Genomic DNA, 14,527 nt, shown 5'->3' with positions numbered 1-14,527 from the left:
AGTGTGATTGCAAAATTCATGTAAATAGACAGGGACAGATAGAGGTAATATGAGAGGAATATATAGCCACAATACAGAAAAGTCGGTGTCTACATTTCGTATTATTATGCCCTTTGTTCTTTGGTGATATCCTAAAACTTTGGACCCCAGCATTATGTAGATATTCTGATAGGCTGGGCACCAAAATGGCCCATCAGCAGATCAAACTGACTACCTAAGTAATACATAATTAAATTATAATGTTGTATAAAGTAATGTTGCATAGTGTATGAGGCATCTTTAATTATTACTATGGTCTAAAGTGTGTTATATCATTGTGAGTACAGTTCTACAGGAGTAATACAGCCGACGATTCGCGATTACGATTACCTTTTTGGTCCCTACTGTACGCCGTAGCGCTCGCAAAGATGGCGACCGTAGGGTTGGTTAGCCGTCCTGTCAGTGTCCTTCCAAAGATATCAAGTGAGTAATGTACTAATAAATAACATTAGATGAGTTTACAGGTACCTTAGGTCACGTTCGTTTGAATGACAGCCTAACGCGTGTAACAGCCACGGAGGCTTTGCTTTAGGCCGCGCTGTCGTTTCAAGTGACCTTGCTAATTGGAAGCTAAAATTGCTAACTCTCCTGCCGCTAGTAACGTCTGCGGCTAGTTAGCTAGAAGCTGGCTAAATATTGCTAATGCGGTTAATTTTAGCAGCACCGTTTGACTGTCTAGCTACTTGTTTAACGTTATCTTAGTGATTAGCACTTGCTCCAACAGTTTAAAAAGGTGTAAAGTGTCATTTCAGCCAGCCATGTTTCGAGGGTGTTAGCCGCCACTGCAGTAAGACTAATAACATGAGCTACCGATTTAAAGCAGATGATGTTTTGGTCTGCAGGTTTGCGGTAAATGAAATGTCATCAAACCTTTACCTGCGTTACTAAGACCTAACATGTTGTCTTACACCGGTTAGTGTGGTGTCACTTACTCACACACCTATTAGTCTCATGGCAAAACCTATTCAGTGCTGTAAACAAGTTTCCTCCACCTTGCAGTCAAATGAAAGCATCCTCTCTACATCAGATCATGTGTATCTTCTTTTTCTGGTCTGATCTATCTCTGCATGTCAACAGTTTGGCTGCAGTTCATATTAATAACAACAGTACACTCCAACAGTCTTTTATCTAACAATAACATTAAAAAACAAGAAATATGGCTGCTATTAATGGTTATTTTCATTGTTAATTCATCTTGACTGATTAGTTAATTATTTCGTGTGAAATGTCAGGAGTGCGGAGTGATGTCTTAACTCACTATCGTCAATTTATGATGGTGCATTTAGCAAATATATGGCATTTTTAGTTGAGAAATGACTAATTCATTAATTGACTATTGGTTTCAGCACGACAACAGAATATGAAAGTGACAGTGAATAAACAGTGATAATGTCCATGTCGGCACTCCTCTCTCCTCAGGGGCCGCCTGCTCCCCCGCAGTGCTGTCCGCTGTCCCGGCAACAGTCCAGCACAGGAAGCTGCACCATGCGCTCATCCCCAAAGGAAAGGGGGGGCGATCCTCTTCCAGTGGAGTAGCTGCTACAGTTTTCGGTGCCACCGGCTTCCTGGGACGCTATGTGGTCAACAGGCTGGGTGAGTTGGTGAAAGTAGGCCATGTAGTGATGCTGAACTTAGGTGCACACTAATATTTCTTTAATATTTGGCATACCCTGGTTTTCTGTTTTTAGAGCTGGTTCATGTGGGCGTCATGAGGCTGTTTGCAGACGCCTGGATAAGCTCTGAGAAAGCTGATGTGTTTCAGTTGATGAATTATTTGAAATGCTGACACGTGTAAACATGTTTCCCAGTTTTCCTTCATCTCGATATCTTCACGTCTCTACTAAAATTAAGGTGCATTGTATATTTCTGTAATGAAAGATGCTCCGTTGTTTGAGTGGCAGGCAGCATGGCATTAGTGTTTATGTAAGGTTGTTGTTGCAGAAATGCACAATGCAGATTTCCCTCAGTCATCTTAGTGAAGTTGTTGGGAAGATATTGGATATAATTTAATTAATTCGCTTTGCTAGACAGATAAGCAGAAATGCAGTTGTGGATGCACAGATACATGGATTTTTTTTAAGCAGTTTTTCAAAGGTGCATGAAAACAACCTACTGCAAATTAGACAGGACTTTTGGATTTTAGAGCTGTGTTTTTAAATGACTTGAGCTTGACCAAATACTGGGCCATGAACTTGAATGGAGGGATGTGAAAAGTGAAATATTCCTTTAAATGTCCAAATTATCCTGTTTCCAAAAACCATCAATTCAGTAAAACTATACTCCTTTGTAAGTAAGTTGGGCAAAAATTATATTGATTATCTAAGCCATATTTTAGTCTTTTAAATAGTGTTGGCTGAATGTTGTTGACAAAACTGTATTTCCTTCAGTAACTTATGTGTTTGTTCACCTGGCGGATGTTTTGCAGGTCGTGTCGGGTCTCAGGTTGTAGTCCCTCACCGCTGTGATCAGTATGACGTCATGTACCTCCGGCCCATGGGAGATCTTGGACAGATCATTTTTATGGCAAGAAACATATAACCACACACACACACACACACATTAATAAATGTCTTGCAGAAATGTTGCATCACTTTTGAACAGTGAAATCAGTTTGTATTGAAGTAAGTGAAATGAAACCTCTGTTGTGTTACAGGAATGGGACGCCAGGAACAAAGACTCCATCAAACGAGCTCTGGAGCACTCCAACGTGGTCATCAACCTGGTGGGCAGGGAGTGGGAGACCAGGTAAAAAAAACTACCAAAATGACCTGCGTGTCTTTTTGTGTCCACATGTTGTTTTGAATATAAGAACTAAGAAGAACACACCATACGAACGTCATACACCAGTGGCCCCATTACAGTATTATATTACAGGTTCATTTTAATACCACCAGTGTGTTCTCAGAGCACATGAATGTTGACATTTGCTTGGACCATTTAGAGTCAGCTGACAAAAGAAACAGTCAACTGTACATGCGTCTCATCATTTCCTGATTCACTTCTTTTTTTTTTTTTTTTTTTTTTTTTTTAATCCAAGCGGTCCTCACTTTACTCGACCCTCAGTGTTTATAGTGCATCTTTAATCTATTAATTAACAATGTTTGCCAGTGAATGTCTGTTATTAATTGACCTTGGCTTAGCACTTGAAAGACTAAATAAGCCCAACAGTTAAGAGGCATAATAGTTATCGTTATATTAATTAAAATAATAATAATGATTGACTTGATGAATCCCTGTACGGAAATACTATTTCACTTGTCAGCTACAGTACAGGAGCTGTTATTTTGAAGGTCCAAGGTCCCGGTAGTAGTCACAGTCCCAGCTGCACAGTGATTGTCTCCCTGTCAGCTCCAGTAGGGGGCAGTATTTACCAAAGATTTGTGGTGCCAGTAGGAGGGAGCTGCTTGGAGAAACCTGTAGATTACAGGTGTATTCCTCTTCTTTTTGCATGAAGGAACTATCACTTCGAGGATGTGTTCGTGACCATCCCCCAGCAGATCGCCAAGGCAACCAGAGAGGCCGGCATCACAAAGTTCATCCACATGTCTCACCTCAACGCTGACATCCGCAGTCCCTCCAAGTACCTGAGGAACAAGGTAGCTGGCTGGGGCTCAACCTGCCGCACTTCTGCCACATAAAAAATGCACAATAAAGTATAAATCAATTTAAAACACAGATCATGTGACAAAAAATAGAGAATGGTCTCTGGACTGAAATAATGCATTTTATCATGGTAAAATATTTGGCCATGTTGCACAGCACTGTGTATACATATAAACTGCTGCTGTTGGCTACATCACAGGGTAAAGGAGGTTAAACAGCAGCGGTGTGGTTGACTGGTGTGTGTGTGTGTGTGTGTGTGTGTGGGTGTGTGTGTGTATGATGCTCCTTTTTGCAGGCCGTGGGAGAGACAGCAGTGAGAGATGAGTTCCCTGACGCCATCATCTTGAAGCCGTCAGAGATGTACGGAAGGGAGGACAGATTCTTCAACTATTACGCAAGTAAGACGGCTCACTGTGTGTGAGCGTGCCTGTGTGTATGTGTGTGTGCTATTACTGTCTGTGTGTATTACTCTGTGTGTTTCATTACTGTCTCTTTAATGGGAATTTGACACTGGTGCATATAATCCCTTCACGGATTAAGCCAGCATATTTCACAGTTCAAAATACGTTCGGATAAAAATATGAACATGTTTTCTGATTGTTGTTTAGATATCAGTATTGTATTCATGGACAGTTCTGGAGAGGGACTGCGTGTGGAGCTGCTGTTTGCACATGTTCCTCATTGTGCTTTATGTGAGGAACATGACATTGGAAGTGACTGTGTGTTTTTCCTCCTTTCAGACATGCGCTGGTTCGGCAACGCTATTCCCCTTCTCTCCCTGGGAAAGAAAACGGTGAAGCAGCCTGTCCATGTAAGTCGGTGGGAGGGAAGGTCGGAGGGTCCTCTTAAAACACATATCCTGTAATTACAGTTACAAACATCATTATTGGGTATGAGCACCTTTCGTCCCATCACAACACATACCTGTAATCAAGAAGGTGTCCCCTGCCTGCAGCGTCACTAGAATAGAGAGGTGCCTAACCCTGTTTACCAAACATAATGTCAAACAGTGTGTGGTATTTGCCGAAAATAACTCCAACCGCTCCAGGCCAGCTATTTAACTTTGCTTTAACTGTCTCTTTTCTCCATCAGGTGGTGGATGTGGCCAAGGCTATCATCAATGCCATCAAAGATCCTGATGCCAATGGGAAGACCTATGCCCTGGTGGGGTAGGTACCCGGCACATTTTATTTGAAGCCCCATGCCAAGAAGTGTGGTTATATGGAGCAGTGGGTTTATAACTTATTCAGAATGAAGTTAAGAAAATCTGAAAACAAACTGAATAATGTGAGTAAGCCTGGCTTGAAACCCCTTAAAGACAGGCGTAAGAAATTTGAAATAAAGCCACTAGAAAGTGTGAGGAAAAAAAGCTGAATAATTAAAAAAAAAAACAGGCTGTTGAATTTATAGTGAATCGCATCAAAGTCATAATCTGTAAGTTGCACTTGTTTGAGGTGCACTGCTATCATTTACCACACTGGCACATGAACTTTGTGATAAATGAGCTTCTAGCTTCACTTTATCATTATTTATCAGTACTTGGTCATTGTTTATTGGCTTGCCAAGGTCATGAGCAACATGAGGACTCTTGTGTTGTTCCAGTCATGCCCAGCCATAGAATATATCCAGTGTGTGTTATGTTAGAAAAGCACAGTTGGCTCATGCATAGGCTTTACGTTGCAATGAATTGTCAAAGCTGTTCTTAGAGGGGTCAAGGGTCAGGTGTTAATCTCACTTTCAAAAATAAAACCAGGTAAAAGTTACTGAATGTAATTCTCATGGTGTTGCACTTAAGTGAGTCTGCATAATCAGATAGACTGGGAGTACCACTGCATTTTCATTAAATATTTTTTGTTATCTCTTGTTATGAAGTCCCAACCGCTACCTTCTTCATGATTTGGTGGAGTACATCTACGCCGTGGCCCACAGACCCTTCGTCCCCTACCCGTTGCCCCGCCCACTTTATCAGTAAGTGCCTACGTTGTGATTTCTTCTCCGAGGTTTTCAGAGGGCAGTTCTCTTCGGAGTCAATTTTGCACTGGTTTAATGCAGCTTATTTGCATTTGACCCGGCGTGTTAATGTACACCTTGCTCCCTTTTTAAAAGTGGAATTTCTTTCTTCTAGCTATTTCAAATATAGAAGGTCAGAAAACCAGAAAAACCAGAAAAGGGAGGATTTACTACCTTCTGCAGAGCTTTACACAACAAGTCAGTGCATCATTTTAGAGAGATGCCGTTTGGACTGGATATCTGTGTGACATTCTGCTGTTTCATAAGTTGTTCAGGCTCATTTTGTGGAGGACAGGTCAAAGGGGAAAAAAGCCCTCCAAGGAAGTTTGGTTTTCCCATTAGATTGACTGTCAGTTTGTCAGCAGGATATTTTTTCAAAAGCTTATGAACAGATTTCCATGAAATTTAGAGGACAGATAGACATGTTGACAATTACTTAGCATTGCTGGTGATACACATAAGGGATGTCGCCAGCGTAATACTGAAGATGACATTCCTTACTGTGATATCCTAATAATGCAAACAGCTGGGACATCTGTTATTACGGCTGTATCTTTTTTCTTTCTTGTTTCTCTTTCATGTTTCTTATTATTTTAATGTTTGTCCTTTTTCATTTCAGCTTGGCTGCTCAGATATTTGCAATGAGCCCATTTGAGCCCTGGGTAACCCCAGACAAAATCGATCGGGTAAGAAAAGAAAAATATGCACCTCCAGGGAAACCTTTGCTATGATTTTTTTTTTCATAGATAATGACGTTTTCAATCAGTTTTGCCCCACTAAACCAAAACTCTGTACCGTGTTGATTTGTCCGCAGTTTCACACGACAGATATGAAGTACCCAGGACTCCCTGGTCTGGAGGATCTCGGTATCGTTCCTTCCACTGTAGAGCAAAAGGCGATTGAAATTCTGCGTCGCCACCGTCGTTTCCGTTACCTGGAAGCTGAGCTGGATGAGACAAAACCAGCCAAGACTGTCAGCCACTGAGTTAACCCCCCCGACAAACTGCCCTGTACCAACATGGAAGTGACAAGCAGATCCCCCATGTCGTTAACAATATTCTGTACATAAATAAAGGTTTATCCTCTAACATGTTTGTCGACTGCTGAAACGTCTTTATTTGTTTTGATTAGTTGCTGTTACCACATCTTCCATAAAAGCGGCTAATGTGCACTTTGAAACCTCCAGTTTATGGTCAGCTGTCCCACACTGCTCCGCCCTCCAAAACTGCCTTCTTACCCTCAGAGCTGAAGGGGGCCACTGAACATTTACAGGTTTAACCAGTAGCTGTCGGTTTCTCTGCAGGTGATCTGCAGAGTTAGGTTGCATTTTTTTGTCCTAGCTCCAAAATCATGTTATTTTGTAGAAATAAGCCCAGCATTAAATGATTGTCAAGTGAAAGACTGCAGCTTGGTAAGTACTTCTTTTAAGTGCAAGCAATGAGGGAATGTTATCTTTTATCTTTCAAGATAAGGTGTGTTTTATTGTGGGCCTACTATTTGAATAAGTTATAAAGTCTGAGGAAATACCTGCTCCAGTATGTGGAACATCATGAATTTGACACAATGGTCCTCAGGAAAAGAGAGATGAAAGCCTTTATACGGGGAGCAGCAGTCGTTGGAGCCCTTTTACTCATCATCTGCATGAAAGTGACTTGGAGAATAAGTACGTCTGCTAAAGAGAAAGCCGCTGATGAAGATTATGTGAGGACCAATCTGGAAAGGATTGAACAGAACCTCAACAAACTGAGTGAGTATGAGCAGCAACCTAAGGACGAGCCAGCACTGCAGTACCTGGACAGACGTTTTTGCTGTTATTACTTTGGATGTAAAATCAAATAATTATGCACCTGATAATAATGTCTGGTCATTTTGAAATATAATAGTATATATATATATATATATATATATATATATATATATAAAGTAACTGCAAGAAGCACCAACTTTATTTATCCATGTGCAGTTTGCAACCTGTAACTCCCAACCTGGGGATACCGTCTTCAGAAAAGCAGCAGTAATTCATGGCTTAGCCATGCACAAGTTACTTAGGAGTTGAAGTGGACAGTCTGCATTTCAGCCATAGTTGCTGCACAGTTCCCATCCAAAGCTCTCTGTAACTTTCTAGAGTGGTTATTGCCACCACTTCAAAAAATTACACCTAATTTTACAGAATAATTTCTCACTCTTTAGGCAAGATCCTCTGCATAATAGATTGATGAACTGAATTTCACAACCCAGAATGTAGGCTCTGTTCCAAAAAGTGCAATGAATCAACTATAAACATTTGTTGTTATATTGGCATTAAATGTGAAGGTTTTCATGTGCTGACGTGTAGATGTATCATTTCCATTCACAAAGGAGCTTTGATTGCCAAGTTAACATCCAGCCACACACTGGATGGCCAGTCATGTATATTTCAAGGACAGAGTGTGCTGGGTCTGAGTAGTGTAATTTTCCAATGAAATGCGCAAAACCTCCATAGTTTTGGGCGGTTTGTACAGGTTGACCGCTTGTGTTTTGGCAATAAATAAATAACAAAAGTGACCTTCTTAAAAGTCAAGAATTTCACTCAAATCCAAGGTGATGAAACTATGAAGAAGAAGAAGTGGTTTTGGTCATATGTTTATTATGTGTATATATTTATTTAAAATATAACAGACCTCATCCACACCAATTAACAACCCAACACTGATACCGGACACTGACACATTGTCACTTTTCACTTTCTCTCAGCTTCAACCAGTTTTCCTTCTTTTTGTGGTCTTTTTTCCTCCAAAGCAAAGTTGATAGAATCATCCAGTCACTCCGGCTCCCCAACCGGACGGCTTCCCATTGTGAAGCAAAAAGTGGAACAAAAAACAGAACAAAAAGTGGTGCTGGTGCCGGTGCCGGTGCCAAAATTATACCCACAGTCACCCCTGTTTGCCAGGTGGGGGGGAAACCTGTCAGAGGTGGAGCAGACTCAGGCAGAAACCCTGTTTCAGAAATATGGATACAACGTCTTCCTGAGTGACCGGCTGCCTTTAAACAGAGAGATTCCAGATACAAGAGACAAAAGGTAAGATGACTCCAGTTTATTGGGTCATAACATTTTTTTTTTTTTTTTTTTGAACAGTGGGATTAAACAAACATGTGCTCCATGGTCCTTTAATGTGTTGTTCTGTGTAATGACAGTTTTGTACCAACATTGTGCTGTCCTGTCCACTGCTGTTTTCTGTGCTGATTATTTGATTATTCTCAAATAATTTCAAATAAATTGTCAGCCTTAAAGTTGATCAGTGGGCTATATCAGCTACAGATTGGGCACCACTGACAATCTTGAAGTAATTTTAAAAAGCTAATTTTTTTTCTTTCAAATTTAAATCATGGAAAAAACTAATCACACCCATCTCATAAAAGTCAGAATAACAAACTGATTAAAGAGAGTATACACACTTTCAGAAAAGTTGTGCTGCACCATCAGACATATCACACCTCTGGACGCCGTCAATCAGATGGGATCTTCCCATTGCCTCTGCTGTTTTGTACACCAAACACACAGGCAGTGCACCAATAGGCAGAGTTAGTAGCCACTCTGTTAATGCTGAAATCAGCTGAGTCATGCTCTGCTTTCCATTGAGACCAGCAAATTTTTGAGACCATCATCAACAAGGAGAAAGTACCACAAACAGAAAAACACATGGCTTGCAACAACCAGGACTAAGGGATTTTGTTTTTAAAACAGTACCTGAAATGCACTGGGTCTTACTGACTTTGCATTTCAATCTGAAGATTTAGTCAAAAAACACACCTTTATTCAGAAAATGTGGGGGTTAAAATACTGTTAATGTAACTGTACCACTGTTATTTTCACGTGTGACCCAATATCATGTGATTTCCAAAGTGGCTGCCAGCTCATACTTGACTTTGGTGGTTTCACCTGACTGAAAAGACTCATTAAATCTCTGACCGTGCAGATGTCTACAGAAGCAGTACCCCAATGACCTGCCAGAGCTGGGAGTGGTGCTCATCTACCTTGACGAGGCTCTTTCGGTCATTCAAAGGGCCATTCGAACCATCATTGACCGCACGCCAAAGTACCTGCTGCAGGAAATCATACTGGTGGATGACCACAGCACGAATAGTAAGTTCAGCGGACTGCATTTGTTGCAGCACTTAGAGATAATGCAATAATGCAGAGGGTGAAGCACATCCTCAGTATTAAATGAAGCTTTAAATTAAATTAACTACGCCACTTTTCAGTTTCATTCAATTTCCCTGTGAAACAAATCTGCAATTATAGAGTTATAAAGTTTTATCTTAAGTGAGGCACTCTAATTTTCATCCTTAGAGGTCAGGCTTCACCTAGATTTGGGTTTTAGTTATTATTAAAATGAGCCCTCCTACACTCTAAAGCATTATTAGCTGAAGTCCCAGGGATACCCGAGTGCAGTTTTTTTTTTTTTTTTTTTTTAATTTCATGGTCAGATTTTTGCATTCATCTGTGGTGCAGTATTCATATTTCACTGTAGATTTGATTTTCAGATGACCTTGGAGAGCAGTTAGAGAAATACATAGATGAGATCCACAGTGAGAGGCCTGGACTCATAAACAAAGTAAGGCACAAGCAACAAATGGGTCTGTCTCAGTCCCGGATCTCAGGCTGGGAGCATGCCACAGCTGATGTTGTGGCCATTTTGGATGCTCACATTGAAGTTATGGAAGGATGGTAAGTATGCAACCCAAATGAAAATATAGATTTGATGGAACCATAATCAGAGATCTTTGTATAAACTCAGGAGCTGAATCCCTTCACTCTCTTGACTTGGAGATATAATCCTGTCATACACATAAATACACAGTAAATTAGTCCTGCCAGTTTGTCTTTGTGTTGTTTTACTCTGGTGTCTGTTTTCAGGGCAGAACCTCTACTGGCGAGAATCAAAGCGGACAGGACAGTGGTGGTGACTCCTGTGTTTGATAAGATCCATTTCGATGATCTGCACGTGGAGCGTTACATCCCGTCCGCTCATGGATTTGACTGGGCTTTGTGGTGCATGTACGACGGCTTCAGACCAGAGTGGTTCAAGATGAACGATGAATCGCAACCTGGGAAGTACGTGGAACAATCAGTCTTGCATTCAGCCAGATTCCTGTTATACTAGGCCGCTAAGTGTGGCGGCCTAATGTAATGACAGTCATTTACGGCTTAACTGGCCATAAATGACTGTCAGGTCTGTAAAGAGGTGAGTTCCCCACAGGGGCCGAGGAGCTGTTTGACTTTGGTAAAAGACTTTTAGCCTTTAGCGGTGAACCATACCTTTAAATTAGTATATGACTAGTCAGCCATCATGATTGCCACCTTGGGGAACCATAGTGGGCAGTGCTGTGATAATTTCAGTTTGAATACCTATTGTCCCACTGTTATACTTTTAAATACAGCTATGAGGAGGAAAAAGAGGATTCCACTATTTTAGTCCAGATGAAGACATATTTGTTTTGATTGCAAGAGATTTTATACCAAAGAAATCCCTATTATCCAAGAAGAACATCTACAAAAACTCATTCATAACCACAGCCATAAACATATTAAATAAACAATGAACAATGGACAAAATAACTCTTACGCACTAGGACAGTTTACACATATCCAGATCTTTCACCTTGTCTATTTTTTTAAATATAGTTTTAATTTTTATACTTGCTTTTAACAATCTATACACACTGTGTTTGCTTTCAGAAATCTGTGTTGCGTGACTGTTTCTAGTCAGTGTGTTGCTGTTTTTATATGTTGAGCAACGTCAAAGAAAATTTTCTGTCACGTCAGACAATAAAGCTTTCTGATTCTGATTCTGAATCTGAAATACTTTGAAGAAACTGTTCTGTTGTCACTGGTGTTGTGCTATTATGAATTTATCGTCATTATTTTGACCAGGAGTCCCTCTATCATGGGCATCTTTGCAGCAGATAGAGTCTTCCTTGGAGAGATTGGCGGGCTTGATGGTGGAATGACAATCTATGGAGGAGAAAATGTTGAATTTGGAATCCGTGTGAGTAGTCGCAACTGTTGAGTAACGCAGAGGTGTGTCACATAGCTCCCAATTTAAAGAAGCACAGAATGCAGGCAAACAATTGACATTGTGCTGGCCTCTAATGGTTGAAAACTTTAACTTTCTGCGGTGATGCATGTTGGGATGGTGAGGTGTGGTCAAAGGTGCAGCAGAGCTAAAGCTTTCAACCCATACAGGTCAGTGCAACAATGCTTTTTATGCATTCAGCTTCTAAAGAATTTAAGGTTGAAGACTGGTGCAAATGGTCAGCTGCTGTGTTTGTGCTGCTGGCCAAACAGGTGTGGCTGTGCGGAGGGAGTGTAGAGGTGGTGCCTTGCTCCAAGGTGGCTCACATCGAGAGGGCTCACAAACCCTACGCCCGTGACCTGAGCCCTTTCATGAGGAGGAACGCCTTGAGAGTCGCAGAAGTCTGGATGGATGAGTACAAGAGGAACGTGATGATTGCCTGGAATCTTCCCCTCCAGGTCGGGTTTACTGTGATGTACTCTGAAGTTTTTAATCGTGCTCACCAATTAACGGTGCATTTATTTTATTAATTAATGCAACAAAGAACAGCATTCTCGTCAGTGTTCTTCATTCCTGTGTGCTGTATCATGTTTGTGAGAAGCGGTTATTGTTCTTGTGGTGAGATATTTGCTCTGAATTTGAGGGAATATGGTTTAGCTGAAGACAGAGCTCTCTGACCTTGACCTGGCATGTCACACACACAGAATCATGGGATAGATATCGGAGATGTCTCGGAGAGGAAGGCGCTCAGAGAAAAGCTGAAATGCAAACCTTTCAAGTGGTACCTGGACAATGTGTACACGAAGCTCAACACATGGGATAACCTGCTGGGTTATGGTGCGGTAAGAGTCATTTTTAATAATGATGAGGAAATTTGCTGATGCAATAATGTTAGTGAGCCTGGATTATGAACACGGTGAATTCAAGCTCTGGTATCAAAAGACATTTTCAGGTATTTTAATTTTATCTAGGCTTTATACAATACTGAGGCTGAGTGCTGTAAATGCAAAAATCCTCATTTTGTGATCGGATAATGTGGTTCGATATAATTAAAACACAATCAGTCAGTAGCCATGTCAAGCTCAAGCCACAAAATAAATAAATGAAAGCCTTATTGTCTGATTGTCTGTTTTAGCTGCAGAACAGCCTCTTGAGGACTCACTGTGTGGACCAGGGAGCTATTCCTGGAAGCATCCCCATCCTGTACGGCTGCCACTTCCAAGCACCACAGGTAGCCTGGCAGTGTGTCTGTGTGTCTGTAAGAAGGAAAAAAAATGATTGAAATGATAATGTTATGATTGTATAACATCAGTTATCCTTTTCCCCAGTACTCTTACTACAACACGGAGGGCGAGATCATAGTTGGGGTGATTAAATCTCACAAATATAACAGAAACCGCTGCCTGGTGGATCCGGGCACCGGCAGCACTCCGACCCTGCAGCAGTGTGAGCTGGCGAAGCAAAGTGAACTGCACATGCACTGGGACTTCCACCAAGTAAGAGTAAACTAAACTCATCTAACCAAAAATGAGTGGAATGAATGTTTAACCAGATCATTTTAGTAGTTAAAGTGTGTGTTTTGATGTGTTTTGATTTCAGTTTTTAGATGATTGGCATTATTTATTTTTTTCTACCCGTACTCCATCACAGAAGTCATTCCCAGATCCTTAAAAGCCATTTTTAATCTACACCTGACGTAACTGTGTGTATGACTTAACCATTTCTAATCTGATGCCTTTTGCCAAAATTTATCAATCCTGTTTGTTGGGTAAGTCATAGCATGCTGTGGCAGAGTATAGGTGAGACATTTTTTTTTTTAATCATTTTGTTTTGCTGGTTATATCTCCTCTGCTCAGGTTTTATAGGTCATTTCATTATTATTATTATACAAAAAAAAAAAAAAAAAAGAAAGAAAAGACTAAAAGTTACATTGCAGATGTTAAAGTGTGTTACATGTAGAGCTGGTTCACAGCAGATTCTTGCTCTGCAGCTCATGAAAGTCACATTATAATACAATTAATTATATAAACTTTTGCAGTGGGTCAGTTGCAAATGATGATCACTAATTTTTGACTCTCGATTTTAATTTTACAGGGCCAAGAGATAAGAAACAGAGCCACTAAGAGATGTCTGGAGATTGCCCAGGGACAAAACTTGTATTATGAGCTCATTATTCAGCAGTGCACGGGACAACACTGGACCATTCAGCATCTCATCAAAACTTTTTAACTTGTACATATCATCAGATCATTTTTTTTAAATAGCACTCTCCTCTGTCTTATGTCTTTTTCAACCTATTTTGTGCATATGTGTAAATAAATAAATTTTTAAAGTCCTTGTGTTAAAAATATTCCACTGGGTGAAGTTTGTGCCACAATGTGATGTGTATATATAATAAAATCTGATATCACACAGGGAGTATTAGTTTTCTGTTCTCTCCATGAGTTGACCAGGATAAAAATGTGAAATGTATGCATTTTTGTTCCATGGAGGATTTGCATGTTTCTTTTTTTTTCTTTTTAAATTCCAGACATTTTTTTTTTTTTTCTAATGTAGGACCTTGCCCTGGGCTGTATGCATAAGAACCCGTTTTAGCAATATATGCCTCAAGAAGCCACTCTTTACAATGATTTTTAAACAGCTAAAGAGCTTTACAAAACATCACTGCATGAAAGAAGAAATGTCCAATAAAAGTTCTGATGGTTTCATAAAGCCTATTTCTTTAACTAGAATATTTCTTGACCAGCACATTAATGCTGTAGTGACTAATGTGTCACGTCACCATGGCCTTCTGCTGGCCCAGCTGGGAGTTTGGCTTG

General features: G+C 40.5%; 2 protein-coding genes across 2 annotated transcripts; both read left to right on the top strand.

The window, feature by feature from the left end:
• The first annotated feature begins 345 nt into the window (after nt 1–345).
• On the top strand, nt 346–6,746 carry ndufa9a (NADH:ubiquinone oxidoreductase subunit A9a). Its single transcript, XM_030054405.1, has 11 exons — nt 346–462; nt 1,459–1,632; nt 2,465–2,562; nt 2,693–2,784; nt 3,494–3,635; nt 3,938–4,040; nt 4,383–4,453; nt 4,735–4,811; nt 5,515–5,610; nt 6,272–6,338; nt 6,467–6,746. The coding sequence occupies exons 1-11, from the start codon at nt 408–410 to the stop codon at nt 6,635–6,637; spliced, it is 1,146 nt and encodes a 381-aa protein (XP_029910265.1). The 5' UTR covers nt 346–407; the 3' UTR covers nt 6,638–6,746.
• Nucleotides 6,747–7,215: 469 nt separating this feature from the next.
• On the top strand, nt 7,216–13,937 carry LOC115361012 (probable polypeptide N-acetylgalactosaminyltransferase 8). Its single transcript, XM_030054247.1, has 11 exons — nt 7,216–7,477; nt 8,431–8,710; nt 9,609–9,775; nt 10,177–10,360; nt 10,550–10,747; nt 11,567–11,681; nt 11,981–12,166; nt 12,413–12,550; nt 12,844–12,939; nt 13,037–13,204; nt 13,803–13,937. The coding sequence occupies exons 1-11, from the start codon at nt 7,216–7,218 to the stop codon at nt 13,935–13,937; spliced, it is 1,929 nt and encodes a 642-aa protein (XP_029910107.1).
• The last annotated feature ends 590 nt before the right edge of the window (nt 13,938–14,527 follow it).

The sequence above is a fragment of the Myripristis murdjan genome, chromosome 6, assembly GCF_902150065.1.
Source record: "Myripristis murdjan chromosome 6, fMyrMur1.1, whole genome shotgun sequence".
NCBI classification, from domain to species: Eukaryota; Metazoa; Chordata; class Actinopteri; order Holocentriformes; family Holocentridae; genus Myripristis; species Myripristis murdjan.
The sequence above is the reverse complement of the archived record's forward strand: the minus strand, read 5'-3'. Positions and strand labels throughout refer to the sequence as shown.

Excerpts from the sequence above, each read along its gene's own strand:
- ndufa9a (XM_030054405.1), top strand. The coding sequence starts at position 408 with ATGGCGACCGTAGGGTTGGTTAGCCGTCCTGTCAGTGTCCTTCCAAAG. Across the intron at positions 463-1,458 it reads TGTCCTTCCAAAGATATCAA|GGGCCGCCTGCTCCCCCGCA; the intron begins GTGAGTAATGTA and ends CTCTCTCCTCAG. Across the intron at positions 5,611-6,271 it reads TTGCCCCGCCCACTTTATCA|CTTGGCTGCTCAGATATTTG; the intron begins GTAAGTGCCTAC and ends TTTTCATTTCAG.
- LOC115361012 (XM_030054247.1), top strand. The coding sequence starts at position 7,216 with ATGGTCCTCAGGAAAAGAGAGATGAAAGCCTTTATACGGGGAGCAGCA. Across the intron at positions 9,776-10,176 it reads GGATGACCACAGCACGAATA|ATGACCTTGGAGAGCAGTTA; the intron begins GTAAGTTCAGCG and ends TTTGATTTTCAG. Across the intron at positions 10,361-10,549 it reads ATTGAAGTTATGGAAGGATG|GGCAGAACCTCTACTGGCGA; the intron begins GTAAGTATGCAA and ends GTCTGTTTTCAG.